Source organism: Emericellopsis cladophorae (genome assembly GCF_022114955.1).
Source record: "Emericellopsis cladophorae strain MUM 19.33 chromosome Unknown NODE_120_length_22725_cov_114_934034, whole genome shotgun sequence".
Classification (NCBI taxonomy): domain Eukaryota; kingdom Fungi; phylum Ascomycota; class Sordariomycetes; order Hypocreales; family Bionectriaceae; genus Emericellopsis; species Emericellopsis cladophorae.
In genome coordinates this window covers 786-15,738 of record NW_026251045.1, presented here as the reverse complement: position 1 = coordinate 15,738, position 14,953 = coordinate 786, and the positions used below count along the sequence as shown (strand labels likewise).

The 14,953-nt window shown below is 53.6% G+C and overlaps 7 protein-coding genes across 7 annotated transcripts; 3 read left to right on the top strand and 4 right to left on the bottom strand.

Moving 5' to 3' along the window:
* Positions 1–223: 223 nt before the first annotated feature.
* J7T54_007607 (uncharacterized protein) lies at positions 224–2,074 on the top strand (the record flags this gene model as incomplete). The annotated part of the gene is made up of 2 exons (XM_051510547.1): positions 224–1,101; positions 1,150–2,074. 2 exons carry the CDS (start codon positions 224–226, stop codon positions 2,072–2,074), a joined length of 1,803 nt encoding a protein of 600 aa, XP_051358569.1.
* A 93-nt stretch (positions 2,075–2,167) lies between these two features.
* J7T54_007606 (Acyl-coenzyme A thioesterase-like protein) lies at positions 2,168–2,809 on the bottom strand (the record flags this gene model as incomplete). Its single annotated transcript, XM_051510546.1, has 1 exon — positions 2,168–2,809. The coding sequence occupies one exon, from the start codon at positions 2,807–2,809 to the stop codon at positions 2,168–2,170; it is 642 nt and encodes a 213-aa protein (XP_051358568.1).
* A 362-nt stretch (positions 2,810–3,171) lies between these two features.
* Positions 3,172–4,008, bottom strand: J7T54_007605 (uncharacterized protein; the record flags this gene model as incomplete). The annotated part of the gene is made up of 2 exons (XM_051510545.1): positions 3,172–3,669; positions 3,724–4,008. 2 exons carry the CDS (start codon positions 4,006–4,008, stop codon positions 3,172–3,174), a joined length of 783 nt encoding a protein of 260 aa, XP_051358567.1.
* A 659-nt stretch (positions 4,009–4,667) lies between these two features.
* On the top strand, positions 4,668–6,987 carry J7T54_007604 (Dimethylaniline monooxygenase [N-oxide-forming]-like protein; the record flags this gene model as incomplete). Its single annotated transcript, XM_051510544.1, has 3 exons — positions 4,668–4,713; positions 4,771–5,492; positions 5,539–6,987. The coding sequence occupies 3 exons, from the start codon at positions 4,668–4,670 to the stop codon at positions 6,985–6,987; spliced, it is 2,217 nt and encodes a 738-aa protein (XP_051358566.1).
* Positions 6,988–7,513: 526 nt separating this feature from the next.
* Positions 7,514–7,813, bottom strand: J7T54_007603 (uncharacterized protein; the record flags this gene model as incomplete). The annotated part of the gene is made up of 1 exon (XM_051510542.1): positions 7,514–7,813. One exon carries the CDS (start codon positions 7,811–7,813, stop codon positions 7,514–7,516), a length of 300 nt encoding a protein of 99 aa, XP_051358565.1.
* Positions 7,814–11,503: 3,690 nt separating this feature from the next.
* Positions 11,504–12,985, top strand: J7T54_007602 (acid phosphatase; the record flags this gene model as incomplete). Its single annotated transcript, XM_051510541.1, has 2 exons — positions 11,504–11,597; positions 11,658–12,985. 2 exons carry the CDS (start codon positions 11,504–11,506, stop codon positions 12,983–12,985), a joined length of 1,422 nt encoding a protein of 473 aa, XP_051358564.1.
* A 351-nt stretch (positions 12,986–13,336) lies between these two features.
* J7T54_007601 (Fungal trans) lies at positions 13,337–14,742 on the bottom strand (the record flags this gene model as incomplete). The annotated part of the gene is made up of 5 exons (XM_051510540.1): positions 13,337–13,477; positions 13,522–13,732; positions 13,785–14,019; positions 14,078–14,178; positions 14,333–14,742. The coding sequence occupies 5 exons, from the start codon at positions 14,740–14,742 to the stop codon at positions 13,337–13,339; spliced, it is 1,098 nt and encodes a 365-aa protein (XP_051358563.1).
* Positions 14,743–14,953: the final 211 nt, after the last annotated feature.

Genomic DNA, 14,953 nt, shown 5'->3' with positions numbered 1-14,953 from the left:
CTCCTCGTTCTCGCTCATGCTTCTCTGCCTCCTACAGTCTTTACCAGGTGCGAGCGCGACTCTGCTTTCTTGACTACGTGACGTCCTTGGAGTTCCAATCTACAACGATACCCTGTGTTTGCTTCAGGCCGCTACCCGTGTATTTGTGATACCCAGCAATTGGCGACAGCGCGACATTCATATATAATCAATCAGATTCGAGGCTGAGTGAGTTTTGGCGACCATGACCTACCAACAAGCGGAGACATCCAGCGCTGGGCCAGCAGCAAAGAAGCCGACCCATCAGGACGGCGCTGCCAGCGGTGCGAAGAAAACCAAGACGGCACCTGCTACCACAACACCGAGTGGACAACTCAAGTCGCCGCGAAAATCCAGGTCATTTGCCTTCCCGCTGCGAGCGTTGACCCGAAAGGGACCGCCGGGAGGATTCGATGATACACCCCTTCCCGATGCGCCGCAAGCGTATACGGTGCGCTTCACATTTGAGTACGCAAAGAACCTTCCGCCCTCCGACTTTAGGACCGCCTCGTCGGATCCGTTTCTCACGGCGACTCTGCGTGGAACTCAGCCCAAACGGCATAAGGAGGACCCGGATCTGGTATATCGTACCCGCACTCTCAGGAGAACGACTGAGCCCGAATGGAAGAGCGAATGGACCGTCGCCAACGTGCCGCCTGGGGGCTTTTCATTGAAATGTCGGATGTATGATGAGGATTACCCTGATCGAAACGACCGTCTGGGCAACGTTACGGTCAAAGTTTCCCGGGTGTTTGATCAGTGGGAGGGCATGCCACCGCCTGGACGAGAGTTCAATGCCAAGAAGAGGATGATCAGCAAGCGAGCCTTCATCCTCAAAACCATTTCTGGGATTAAGCATCACAGTTTCGACATGACACCCAGGCTCTGCATTAGTATGGAAGTACTGGGCGCCTCTGACCCGCCATATGCGCAAATGTGTACTATTGGGCCATCGTTCTACTTCAAACACTTCAGTCCGATGATTGGGCGGCTTATCACGGGCACAAAGGTCAACAGGGACTCAAGCGATGAGCCCGAAGGACAGACTCGTGGGGAGCGAAAAAGATCGACCCAGAAGTACGAGTAAGTATCCTCAAGGCTCAAAAGTAAACTTCGGACTGACAGTGGCAGCTTCCAAGCCAATGAGATGCAGTTGCGAGGACCGGTGCCGTCGCGATTATACCATCGCTACGTCGAGTTTAAGCCCATCATTTCCTACATGTTCAACTCAAAAGGCCTTCGTGGCAAGGTCCTTAACGCAGCACTGCATAAACAGCACCATCGTGTCTACAATTTTGACAAATCCACGCAGTACGACTCGTTCGAGTCGTGTACGGAAGAAGCGTCCCTGACCTTCCTGAGGCTAGCTCACTTTGATGAAGGAGGTCGCATATTCACTTACGTCCTCACGCTGGACGGACTATTGCGATTCACCGAAACCGGCAAAGAATTCGGCATCGACCTGCTCAGCAAGCACACCATGCACTCGGATGTCGCAACGTACATTGCCTGCTCCGGCGAGTTTCTTATCAGGCGTACGAAGCACCCCCATGCTTCTGACGATCCCCAGCCCGATGAGAAGACTCACCCGGAGGAGCCGATCCCTGGCGGACCACCCGAGAGCCCACCGCCTGGGAACCCGGCGTACTACCAGCTCATCATCGACAACGATTCGGGGACCTACCGTCCGGACAAACGCATCCTGCCTCTTCTGAAAGACTTTCTCGAGAAAAATTTCCCCGGCATGGGTATCGTGGTCATGGACTGCGGTGATGAGCGCCTCAAGAAGCTCAAGGAGAAGCAGACCGCCATCAAGAAGTCAGAAGGCAGAATTATGAATGTCGTCATGAACAATTCCCAGAGCAGCATTAGCTCGGCCGAGAGCGACCTCGATGACCGCGACGGAACATGGCAGCAGGGACAGCCTAGTAAGCGCGAGGCGGCCTATGCCACACTGGAGGATCCCGCCAAGTTGAAGGCGGCCGTGCAGAGGATGGTTCCTGGTGGCGGCAGGAAGAAGGGTGAGTCGAGCCAGGGCCCGCAGCCTGACGTTTGAAGACGGTGTTATTGTATCTTTAATGACGAAACTCGACACGGCTGGGACTGGCGTGTGTATTCCACCACATGCATCTGAATATTGACTTGCTCTTCACAACTTCTCCTTGACCGCCACCCACACGCTGGAGCATCGCACCGCTACATCGCCCGCCTCATCTGTGACCTCGCATTTCACGTTCATCTTCCGCCCGCTCGATCCTTCCATAGTTGCCTTGGCCGTGATGGTGGTCCCCACAAAGATGATGAAGTTGATCTGCAGCCCGGCGGTGACGCCAAGCCCCGTGAAGACTTCCCCTTTCTTTCCCAGGGCGCGATTGATCTCTATCAGGGCGCCCATGGCCTCGTCGACCAGAGACATGATCACGCCTCCGTGTAGCATATGCGGAGCACCGCTCAACCCCCTCTCCACCGTGGCCAGTGTATAGACCTCCTCCACAAGGGTTTCGGGGTTCTCGACATTATCCCCTTGTCTCGTGAAGAGAGAAAGCATATGCGTCAAGCCCTCATCGTGGTGTAACGTTTTGGAGAAAAATTGCTCGCGATGTGGCAAAGGGGCATTAAACGCTGGCAAGATGACGGGGATGGTGTCTTTTGTAAAGAGGGGCGCGGTAGCCTCGGTAGATTGGAAGTGCTCGACGTTGGATGAGTAGAGGTTCTCAGGCGTGTGTGCGGGCTCAATACCCAGGAGAGGGATGAGGCAATCATGGCCTTTGGTCACAGACTTGTCTGACATTCTTTTACGCGGTATCAAATCGTCTCGCGAGCTGGGCAGTGAGTGTGAAGGTGGTGAGGATCGTGTGGCCGAGGTCGAGGGACAAGCGCAAGCGCAGCTACGGAGTACGGGGTACGGACACTGCAATGCACGCGGACTCCGGTGTTCAGCGCGTGGCATGGATCATGGGCATTTAGATCAAAAAACCAAATCGCGCAACAGGCTTCATTCAATGGATCGAAAGTAACGTCTCTAAAGCCCAAATTCTTGGATTCCTAGTGCTGCGACTTGCCTTTGCCATTGGCTTTCAAGGTCTACACCGGGTGACGCGCATGGAATGCCGACGCCAATCAGCCGTCTGAAACCTGTTCGACCGTCCACGCCTACGAGCTACGGACAGGCTCGCCCTCGGATGTGTCGACACCCTCAGTGACAACGCGCTGAACAGCACTGCTAATCTCCTCCTCACCGTCGGTCAAGTCAATCCAAGAGGTCGTCAGCTCATCTGCCGCCAGCAACTCATCTGTCACTTTGGCGACGCTCTCCCGGCTTACGTTTTCGGAGATCTTCGTCTTGCCCAAGGTGACCTTGCCGGCCTTTTCCTCCGTCAGGGTTCCTGGTCGGAGACCGACCGTGGTCAGTTTACCCGACTGGCCGGCCTTGTACAGGACCTCGTCAGCCACAATCTTGGCCTTGTAGTAGTTGGCCAGAACGCCTTCGTTCACCTCCTTGTTGAACTTATCCCATTCGCCCGAAGCCCACCAGGAGGCGGACTGGCGGCGGGAGCCGAGGTAGGAGATGAGCAGGAAGCGGGTAATGGAAGGGATGCCGGCGGCCGCATTGATGAAGTGCGTGGCCGCATCGCGGTCAACCTTGAAGGTCTGTCTTTGTGAGCGCCAAGTCAAACAGAGTGTTTCCGATTGTTTTCAACCTACCCTTTCAGCGGGACCCTTACCACCGGCACCGGCAGCGAAGACAACGTATGTCGGATTGGCCTCCTTCAGGATCTTGTCTGCCTTGTCCTGAGAGTCGACATCCTCAATGTTGCTCAGCAGCACATTCAATTTGCCAGGCGTGCCCTTGCCGAGTGCTTCGATGGTGGGAACCTGCTCTTTCGCGCGGATGACGGATGTGACGGTCCACGAGCGCTTGAGGAGGAGCGGTGTAAGGAGTTGGGCAATCTTGCCGTGACCGCCGAGAAGAAGGACGTGCTGAGACATGTTGGACGTGTGATGTGATGGTTTGTATGATCTGTGAATTCAATGGATTTTCAAATTGGTAGAATCTGGCTTGTACCGGCCACGATAGTTATACATTTGGAGCTTCAAGTAACTTGACGTGACGATGGACAACGAACGTATGACGACATGCCGAGACTCCGTTAGCATTCCGCTCACACCTCAAGGTCCTCAACGGGGCGCCTACGCAGGCGGCAGGACGAAGAAGAGCATTGCGGGCAACTGGTCGATTGCACTTTTGGCGTGGAGCCCGTGCGGCGGTTGCGTTTGACCTCGAGATCCAGGTTGGTGCAGCGTCTGGAATCTCGATGCTGGTCACTCAAGGTTTTTGTGAAAATAAGCTGTGCACCCTGCGGCCCTAGGGTAGGCGACCTGCTCATCGCCGACAAGCAAGAATCTCTCATTCATACGCTAAGCCTCTTTCAGGAATTAGTGAGGGTCTGGTCACTGGTGATTTCGGCAAAAGCCGCGCTCGATGGCATCGTGGAGTTGCACGACCACGGCGCTGATTGACGATACTCATTGGGGTGCTTGCCTTGACTGAAACTTTGTCCTGTGACCGCCCACATGAATATTATAGAGCCTGGTCGTGCCCTTCTCTGTCAGCAGCAACTCTCCATAGCTCCCCTTGGCGATCTTGGATGTCGCCGTCGCTGTACAGGATGGCGAAATCAGTGTGTGTCATCGGTGAGCTTGCATGGATCGATGGCTGAATGTAGTTCGCAGAATCGCTGACCGTTCAAGGCGCTGGACCTTCAGGTCTCGTTGCGGCCAAGAGCTTACTGCACAATGCGCCCAAGGGCACCTTCAAAGTCACCCTCGTCGACTCAAAGCACGACATTGGCGGGCTATGGCCGACGTCGAGGGAGGACAATGGGCGACAGGTGCATCCCCTCATGATCACCAATCAGAGCAAACACACGATGCATTTCAGTGAGCACGCGTGGGAGGAAGGATCACCGCAATTGCCCCAGGCTTGGCAGGTCGGTTGTTACTTGAAGCGCTACCTGAACCGTTTCCTCGCCGGAGAGGATGGTTTCCAGCTGGAGCTTGGAACACATGTAATCAGTACAGACAAGAGGCACGGTGGCTGGGACGTTGTCCTGCGCAAGGAAGGCCAAGGCGAGGAAAAGCGGCCGTTTGACTACATAGTAGTCGCGTCGGGGTTCTTTGGAAAGCCCCTCATTCCAGAGAGCCTACAGTCACCGAAAAATGTTCCCGTAATGCATAGCAGCTCGTACCGAGACCTCAAGGGTCTACTTGGCCAAGGAAGACCAGGCGGAGGCAAGATTTTGGTTGTGGGAGGGCAGATGTCTGGTGTTGAAATTGCAGGTACCATTGCCACCCACCTGTCGTCAGCCATCCACTCGCCGGAGGACTCTGGTATCCACGACATTGGGAAGTACACGATACACCATATCATCCAAAGGCCGATCTGGGTGTTCCCTCTTTACACCAGCCCAGAGGTATGTACTCTAGCTGGCGTGGAGAAACGGTGCACTGACCCAACAGGCTGGCAAAGCGGCTGCCCCTTTTCTGCCACTTGACTTCGCGTCCTACAACCTCAGCAACCGTCCAGCACAGCTCGTCAATACACAGGGTCACATATCGGAAGACGCCGCCAAGATAATCCACAACATCTACCAACGCGCGCTTGGCACTGATCAGGGCCCCTATTCGGACCACCTCCGATTCAGCGACAAAGACCGACGGTCACAACCATACCTCGCCGTCAGCGACTGGTATACTGAATTTGTCCGCTCAGGGCTCATTAGAACCTCAAAGGGCAGGTTGGATACTATGGACGGAACAACCGCAACGCTCAGTCCATCTGACGAAAAGGTGGATGACATCGCGGCTGTTGTGACAGCAACTGGCTTTGACCCCTCAACATGTATAGGTTTCCTTCCTGAGACTGTGCGTCAAGTGCTGAGCCACTCCCCCAAAAACGTCGACCAGCCCGTCGCCCTCGCTTTCCACGGCACGCACCATCCCTCCGTCTCCAACCTCGGCTTTGTCGGTTTCTATCGCTCGCCTTACTGGGGTGTCATGCAAATGCAAGCCCGCTTCCTGGCGCGATATTGGTCCCAGGGTGAGATGTCACCCGTTATGCGGGAGAAATTAAACGAGGACGTGTCAATACAGCGGACGCGGGACTTGAGGGACGACCCACGGTGCTCGCAGTTCCCCATGGGCGATTACCCCTTTTTGATGCAGGAGATGTCACAGGCCCTGGAGATTCCCCAACTGCCGCCGTTGACCACCTCTCTACCAGCCTTGTCGCACAACCAGCAGCCCCTGAACACCCTAACGCCATCACGCTTCCCTGACCCGCGCGATGACAGCTCCGACACAGAAACCTCATTGGAGGACACGTGGCAAGTGGCGCTTGATGGCATGACCACGCCAAGGTTCGTCGCCAAAGCCGTCTTTCGCAGTCTCTCGGGGACGTGGCGTCTCGAGCGCGACCTCGTCAGCAAGCTGCCTACACATCCCAGCGGCCACTTTAGCGGTAAGGCGCAATTTCTCCTCCGAAAAAAGACAACGGACGGCTTGCAGTGCGCAGGCAGCGAAACTCCGGCGCCCGTGTCAGATGAGGGTCTGGAGTACCTGTACATTGAAGAAGGCGAGTTCAAAACAGACTTGGGCTTTGGATTCACCGCGACGAGGCGCTATGTCTATCGCTACGACGACGCCGCGGATAAATTAAGCGTCTGGTTCGTCAAGCCTGATGACCTCAAGCGCGCCGACTATCTCTTCCACGAGATTGACTTTGAAGTCCCCGAAGACCGGAACGATGGGTGGAAGGCAAAGTCTGGACATTTATGTATTGACGACTTTTATGATGTCAAGTATAGGTTCAAGTTTAACGCTGTGAACTTGAAAGAGTGGGATGTTGGATACACTGTCAAGGGGCCGAAGAAGGACTACACTATTAAAGGGACATATACACGAGAGTAAAACACGAGAGTAAATGGTGCCATATTAACAGGTACCAATAGAGTCTGGTCCTGACATACGGAAGCGAGATGAGCGATTTCTGGACAAGACCATTGCAAAATCAACAGGTCCCCAATCTCCTGGACCAGTCGTGCCTTCCACCCGCCTTTGTAGGTTTACAGTTTCTCAGTCTTCGGGGCGCGCGAGCTGCTCTGAGATGCTATCGGACGCTGTGGCGTGTCAGTAGGATTCGTACTGGAATGTCGACAGTCAGATCACTTACCAGTGCATCGTGCACCTGCTTGCGGTACGACGCCGTCATCTCCTTCTCTACACTCTTGACACTACGGCCATTGAGGACGAAGCTGATGAACCTCTCCTAGGAAACAATCTTGGCTTCCGATTCGCCCTTTGCCCTCGATAGCGCGTCCACTTTCCGCTTCAGTTCGGTCTGTTCCTGGGTCAAGTCACTGACCGTCTGCTTCAGCTCATTCTTCTCTTTGAACGCCCTTTTCTCCACTCCTAGATCCGCGTTCAGCTTTTTCGTCTAGGTGATGGAGTTCTTCAAAGAGGTGATCTCATCCTCCAAAGCCTTCTGCTTCTCTATCAGTGTCGCTGTTTCCTCACGCAGTTCTTCAGCCTCCTTCTTGTACAAGCGTTCATTCACCAGGATATTGTTCTTTCTGGTCTGCATGTCCTTTCCGAATGCCTTTTGCTCCTCGAGTTGGGTCTGAAAGCTTTGCTTGTCTTCTTCGTGCTGTCTCTGAAGCTGCTCCAGCTGTTGTTTTTGTTGTTCCGATTCCTTCTTTGCCGTGGCGAGTGCTTCATTGATCTCCTTCTCCTTCATAGTGATTTGTTGAATTCTTTGCCTGTGGGCTTGGATAAACCTTCCACGCTGAATCGCACGCTGAGCAAGAGTTTCTCTGCTTGCATGCTCCCCGAGCTGTGAATACAAGGATGGGTCGGGGCGGTCTGCATCTGGGAGCTGGTCGAATCGGAAGTGGTTTTGGGGAGTCGATCGGTTACAAGGTCTCCATTCTCTATTGAAGTTCGGGGCATAGTGTCGACCAGGTATCTGCGGATACTGGTTCTTCTGAGTGTTGCTGGTAGGGGCAACACGAGGCGACACTGGCAGGTGAGGTAGAGGGATCGGGGCTACAACATGTGGAATATGCTGAACCACGTCACGTGGATCTTTGCATGAAACTCTGGGCTGTGAAGGCACTCATCGGGGAGTAGCTGCATTAGGATTAGAAAGCTGTGGTTGAGTCGGAGTCGCAGGCGCCCTAGTCGAACCGTGCTCGTTTAGGCTCAGGCTCCTTCATTGTGATGGCTGACTCTGACGCTTTTTCGCCTACGGAATCGTCGGTATCTACCTCGGAAGAGCTCTCGAATTTGATCTTGGTAGGCTGAACAGGATCAGAATGAGCTTGGTTGGAAGATGTGTTGGCTTGAGCCGCGTGTCGATTTGCTCGCCAACGCCCTCCCATGGTCAGTGGGCGAGACGGGAGAAAGAACTGGCGAAATAACACTTTGAATGAGCAGGCCTGAACTTGGCTTGAAAAGGCTTTACGCCGATAAGGAAAGTGAGAAACAAGACATTTGCCTTGATTAGCCATCTATTCGCAGGTGTTGATGTTCTCGACTCAGTAACGGGTGAGAACCCGCTCAGAAAGATCACTGGCGCCTGAGTACAAAGCCCATGGATGAGATACCCAATTTTCTAGAGTTCGAAATAATAGAAATCTGAGAATTCAGTATATCTAGATCTCTTCTGTTTGGTACAATTCGTCCTTATGGATCCAACGCCTCCCCGGTGTCTCCCATAGCACAGAACGTTACAGCAACGCTAATTGTCGGATCCAAACTCCAATTCCACGCGGAAGCCACGAGCATGAGGAATTTTACGATTTAATTAATTTTCCAATTCCTTAAACAAAACTAAGGAGTTTAATGTAGTGTTCTTTGCATCTGCGCCTTGTTATTGTCCGCTTGTGGCCCAACATTGGCCAGTTCGGAGGTGAGGTTGCGCCCGGACGACAACAACATGTCCGCCCTCCTTTGCTCCTCTTCTGCCACCATTTCCGTCAGTATGGGGTCGTCTGGCACTACTACTTGTAGTGATTGATCGTGAAGCTCGACTAGATTGACAATGCCTTCTTTCTGGAGCACAATGATGCCAGCAAGACGGGTAAGGTCCTGTCTGGATTTTGGACAGACCATCTCGCAAGCTGTACCTACGTGTCGTCAGCTTAAATGTATCCAGATTGCAGCGTGGAGCTCATAATCGTGATCTCTCTGAGTTGGTCTATGAAGTCGCCCATCTTCTCAGTGAGCTCTCCTGGCTCAACATTTTTTCAAGCCTCTGGCTGGAGAGTAGGTCGCGGCGCCCAAGCTGTTGCCCATGGTATTTGACATTGGGTTGTGGGTTGTTCTGGCAGAGGATGTCGAGGCGAGTCGCTATTAGCCTGAGATTGGGGGGGGAAGGGGGGGGGAACAAAGAATGGCGCAAACACGATATGAGGTACGGTAAGATAATCTGGATGGTAAGTTAGTTCAACTGATCACGTGTATTTTAGAACAGAGTGGCTTCTCAGTTCTCACTCACTATGGGATGACCATGGCTTTTGGCTTCCTGCAATCATCTGGTGTATGTTGACAAACTTAGGGCAGGCGGCCGTGCAGCGGGCTTGAACACTTCCACGTACCCATCTTCGCAGAAACGGGCTGATTTTGAACATACCTTACAAACAACTCCAGAATGAGCTCAAGTGGAAATGTTGGTAAGTCTTATTCGCCGTATCACGGCTTCTCTTGAACAGAGCTCGATTTACCTTACATGAGCGTGTTGTTGAGGGACAATTAGAGTCAGGACATACGTTCAAAAATAGGCCTAAACTGCTTATTAGATGGGCGCATGGATGGCAGTACAAAGCGAAACTATACTTACCAGGCATTGAGCCCATGAAGTGATTTTCGCTTGCTACCTATGCCCATTTCTGTGAACACCTGACGAGTGAGTCTGAGGTTCGTGTTCATTCGTTGTGATTGTCAACTCTTCCTCTCCTGGTGTGCAGTATGAAAGTATTAAGCAAACTTAGCCACACTTCAACCGGAATTGAGTGGCAACTGAGATTTCTCTCTCCCTTAGCTATATAAGCGGGGATGGAGTACGGACGGGCGGCATATGTTGATTAAGATGCAGGAAATTGAGTGCGTAAACAGACGAGCCCCTGAATTAGCGGACATGTCGAGTCCTGCGGTCGCCTCTCTTTAGTGACGACATGATGTACATACATATATATATATACTATCTTTCTACTGAGCTAGCTAACAGTTAAATAGTCCTTTGCGTTTCCCAAGCTGTTTTACTCAAGGCATGCTAAATCACAGGCATTGCTAACGCGTTACTTTGCGCATCTCAACAACGTTGGCGGCTTACTGCAACAAAATAAAATGAAACAATTTACTAATCACCCAGTATAACAGTAAGAGATGTATTTTTGAGTGTCTAACATGTGGTCCGAAGTCTTCCTTGAGCTGGGTGTCGCGGCGAACACATAGCTCTAGGGTGACCAAATCGAGTTCCATGCTGTTAAGTTACTCCCAAATCCAGCCACTTGGGTAACGATAGAGAGGATCACCAAAAGATGTTCCAACGTGCAGTAGCTACACTCTCAAACTAATGGAAAGCAATCAAAGAGCTCAATCAATCTCATAGCCGACTGGAGACCCCGGCATGTCAGTGTTTCTCCGCGGCGACTTCTACCACCCACCCCGCTTCGGACCGTCACTATCTCATCGGGGTCCTTCGCGTCCATGTCAGTCGGAGCGTCGGCACCAGGCAAACAGCCAAGACAGCTCAGCTCAGTTTGAAGATACACATTATTGCACTTTATCTGGGCAGTCATGAATGCCCATCTCCACATATCGTGATCCAGGGCAAGCCAATCGAAGCTACCCGTGCGAAACGGAACCCCTCGTCATCCACATCCAACCCCTCACTTGCGCCCTATGTGGTGACTAGCGTTCCAAACGGCAAGCTAAGCCCCAGGGAACCGAGATTTTTACCGAATTCAAGCTCATGGGAAATTTACCATGGGCGAGCACCGTCAGCTGGAATCGCTGCACTCTCCGGCCTGCGCTCAGGCCCAGGCGACCAGCATCCAGCCGAGCCGGCCGTCGAGGCTTGCACCGCCTGAGCTTGCTATATGTGCAGTTAGCACTCACTGGGGACGAGGGGGGAAAAAAGAACTTTTTGGGTTGTATTTTAGTATATCCGTCGTCGTTATCGGGTTAGTGGCCGCGAGCTATCGATGGCCCGCCCATGAACAGTGACGGCCGATTCGGAGATGCACGAGTGTGATGTGGACTGCAGCTCGAGCGTCTTGACTCCATGTCTACAGCCCGTACCGCCTTCGGCTCCTCGCTCAAGCGGCCTTTTATAATCCTTGGCGGACCTTCTCAACTCCTACACATTTCTACCCTCCTCTGATTCGAACCTTAATCTATTCCGAGTGAGCCTCATTGCGTAGCCATGGGTCTCAAGTCTACCCTCCTACTGAGCGCCGCAGCTTCTGCGGCGGCGGAGAAAGTCCACGGCGCGGTCGTGTTCTCTCGTCACGGAGATCGTGAGTTTGACCTTGATGATGGCTGGAATGGAGAATGATAGACTGACTAGCTCCCTCCAGGCACAGCCAAATGGTACGGCTCGCAACAGCTCACTAGCCTGGGCGCGGAACAAAACTTCCGAGTGGGAGGTGACTACCGCGCTCGCTACCTCGAGTCCGACTCGGAGCACCAGATCGTCGGCATCTCAGAGGATGAGTACGTCCCGTCGCAGGTCTTTGCCAGCGCGCCCGACCAGGGCATTTTGATGAACACGGCCACTGCCTTCCTCCAGGGCCTGTACCCTCCGCTGTCGGGCATTGCCCCTGCGCTGGCCACGCAGACCCTCAACAATGGCAGCAACAGCACCAGTCCCCTGGACGGCTACCAGTACGTCTTTCTCCAGGGCGTCGACGACAGCTCGCCTGACACCATTTGGATCAAAGGCGACGATGACTGCCCTGGCTATGTCGAGTCCTCCAAGGCCTTCCAGAAGAGCGACGTCTTCCTGCAGCGCGATGACGAGACGCGAAACTTCTATGATGGATTCTATGACATCCTCGCCGATGATGTGTACAACATTGAGCCGGAGGACTTGACCTACGCCAACGCGTACAGCATCTTTGACCTCATCAACGTGGCTCGGATCCACAACGAGTCGTCTGCCGCCCTGAACGTGTCCGACGAGGATTTCCTCCGGCTGCGGACCTTGGCCGACTCTGCCGAGCTGGGCAAGAACTGGAATCTGTCCGAGCCCGACCGTTCCATTGGCGCTGAGACCCTGTCGGGGGCTATCCTCGCCAAGCTCAATGAGACTGTCACCTCCGGGGGCCAGCTCAAGTTCTCCCTCTTTGCTGGCAGCTACGACACGTTTCTGGCCTTCTTTGGCCTGTCTGGGCTGCTCGACGTGTCCGAGGAATTTTACGGACTGCCCGGGTACGCCTCCACGATGGCCTTTGAGCTGTATGCCGACGGCGACGACGAGGACTTCCCCGCAGAGGATGATCTTCGCGTGCGCTTCCTTTTCAGGAACGGCACCGCTGGCGAGCTCCAGGCCTTCCCGCTCTTTGGCACGGGAGACGACACGCTTTCGTATGCCACCTTTCTCGATAAGATGAATGACCAAGCAATTACCGGCGTGAGCACCTGGTGCAATCGGTGCCAGTCTGCTACCGATTTCTGCGCCGCTTACGACAATGCATCGACCAACGGCCAGGAAGACAAGGACAGTGGCAAGGGAGGCATGTCTAATGCTGTTGCTGGTGTCATTGGCGCCATGGTTACGCTAGGCGTCGTTGCTGTGGTCGGTGGCGTTGCATTTGTTTTGATGAAGTGCAAGAAGCAAAGGTTGGTCGCTGCGGCAGCCGACAAGAGCAGTATTCACAGCGGCAGCGTCGATGTGAAGGCTTGAAAGCGGCAGCCGATCACGGTGGTAGCGATGATGGGAAACATGGAATGAATGTTGATGGACAGTATCGATACTGATCTCCCAACTTGAATCTTGTGATGTGGTCTCATGGTGCCTTGAAGCCCATGCCGTCTGTATTACTAGCTCCTTTGGGGACACGTCGACGTAACAGCAGACAAGACGATGGGTCAAGCTTCTGTAGTACCACCGGTGCCTTTTAATTCGATCAACCAGCGCTCTGTCATTCGCGCCACAGGAAAAATCGTCTTCATCTTTCCCAGACATGAGACGGCCTCCCCAATATCGAACGTCGTCAATGCAGAAGTACGTGCCATGTCGTCTGGTGAAATCACGTCACTTGTGGCAGACGGGGTTGTTAACTCGTTGGTCATTGGCACTGGCGTCGTCGCGCCGGTGGACGGTGTGTCTGACCGTTCTGAGAGAGTGGGGAGGATGGAAGGGGCTGTAGATGATGCACTCTTTTGCGTGCTTCTGCTTTCAAAACTGTCACCAGACGTCAGCTCTGGCATGGTTTGTACGGGTATCATCGTGTGGCCAGCTGCGTAGACGAATAGGGCCAGGAAACAATGCCAGCGCTTTTGAGGAATCAAGTCCTGCAATGTCTTGCAGAGGGCGACAATGACCGAAGCGGATTCGTTCCGGATCTCGTGGAAGTCAATATTTTTTCCGGCGGGGGTCGAGTCGCAATAGGGGCGGAAGAGGTTCAGCAAGCAGAAGTGATACGCGAGGCTGGCAGTAAATTCAGCGAGCCGCAAAAACAAAAGTGTCAATGGAGGCTTACTGCGTGAAAATGATGACAGATCGGTCCAGATTGCCAAAATCCAGCGCTCCGGTGATCTTGGAATACCACTCGAGGCACGTTCTGTAAGTTTGCATTAAAGCGTCCCGGTCGTCCTTGTGGTCCTTTGTGCTGGGGGCGCGAGAGAATGTGTATACCGCGTCGATAACCTGTGTGAAAGTTTCTTCGAATATGTCGAGTTCGTCTCGCTCGTTGAGGGCGCCGGAGATATCGAGGACTTTCCGCCAACATCAGTAAATCCTCGCCTGTTCAGATGATGCAAGAAAGCAACTCACGACCGCATATCTCTACTCTAGGACCACGAAGGGCACCTCTTTTCGGCCGCGTGCCGTTGGTATTGGGAGGATTGACGGATGAGCAGGCCATGCGCGCAATCCTAGCAAAGCCTGGTTAGCAAACCACCCTGCCGGCGCCAGTCGACCACAGTTGATACCCACCGAGCAATAGCTATGGCGCCATCAAGATATTTCGCTAGTAAAGGTACAGTAGCTGGGACTGGATAGTGAGGCGCGTCTATTGCCCCAACCAACACTCCCAGGACGTAAATACCCTCTTCCATCAGATCTAATGTATCTTGTTGATTGTAGCGCGCTAGCTGGTGAATGGCAAGCAAGCCGAACGCCTGTGCGTTGGGCAGACTGAAACGAGATGGTCCCTCGGCAGACAAAAGGGCCCTCGATTCGTGGAACATGCGATCGCCGAGGTTGACGTAATGAGACTCTTGCGCGTCGTAGCCGCCTTCGATTCTGCACGCCAGAGAAAGTATGGCGCGTAAGAGCGCAGGTGAGCAGTGTTCGTTTCGGTTCGCCAGAAAGTCATCTGTGAACAGTCGTCGATCAATCGTGAAGAGGGGGAAGCACTGCGCGTCGAAGAAGGTGTACATCAGCTTCTGGAGGTCATCAGGTTCCACCACAGTCAGGTCCCATTGGCTTTGAGCCATCTCCAGGGCAATCTCAGCAGCTCTTTCTGGGCCTTCTTTTCGCGTGATGCCTGCGCGCTTGTCTTGATCGGTGTTGGAGAGTTTGTCGATTTTCGGAATCCATGTTCGAGGTTCGTGAGGACTATCGACGGAATCGGGTTCACTGCCTGCGGAGTTATTTCGTGCGAGTTTTGAGACGTGGCCTCTCCGTTCGGGTTGGGATGGGGGCGTC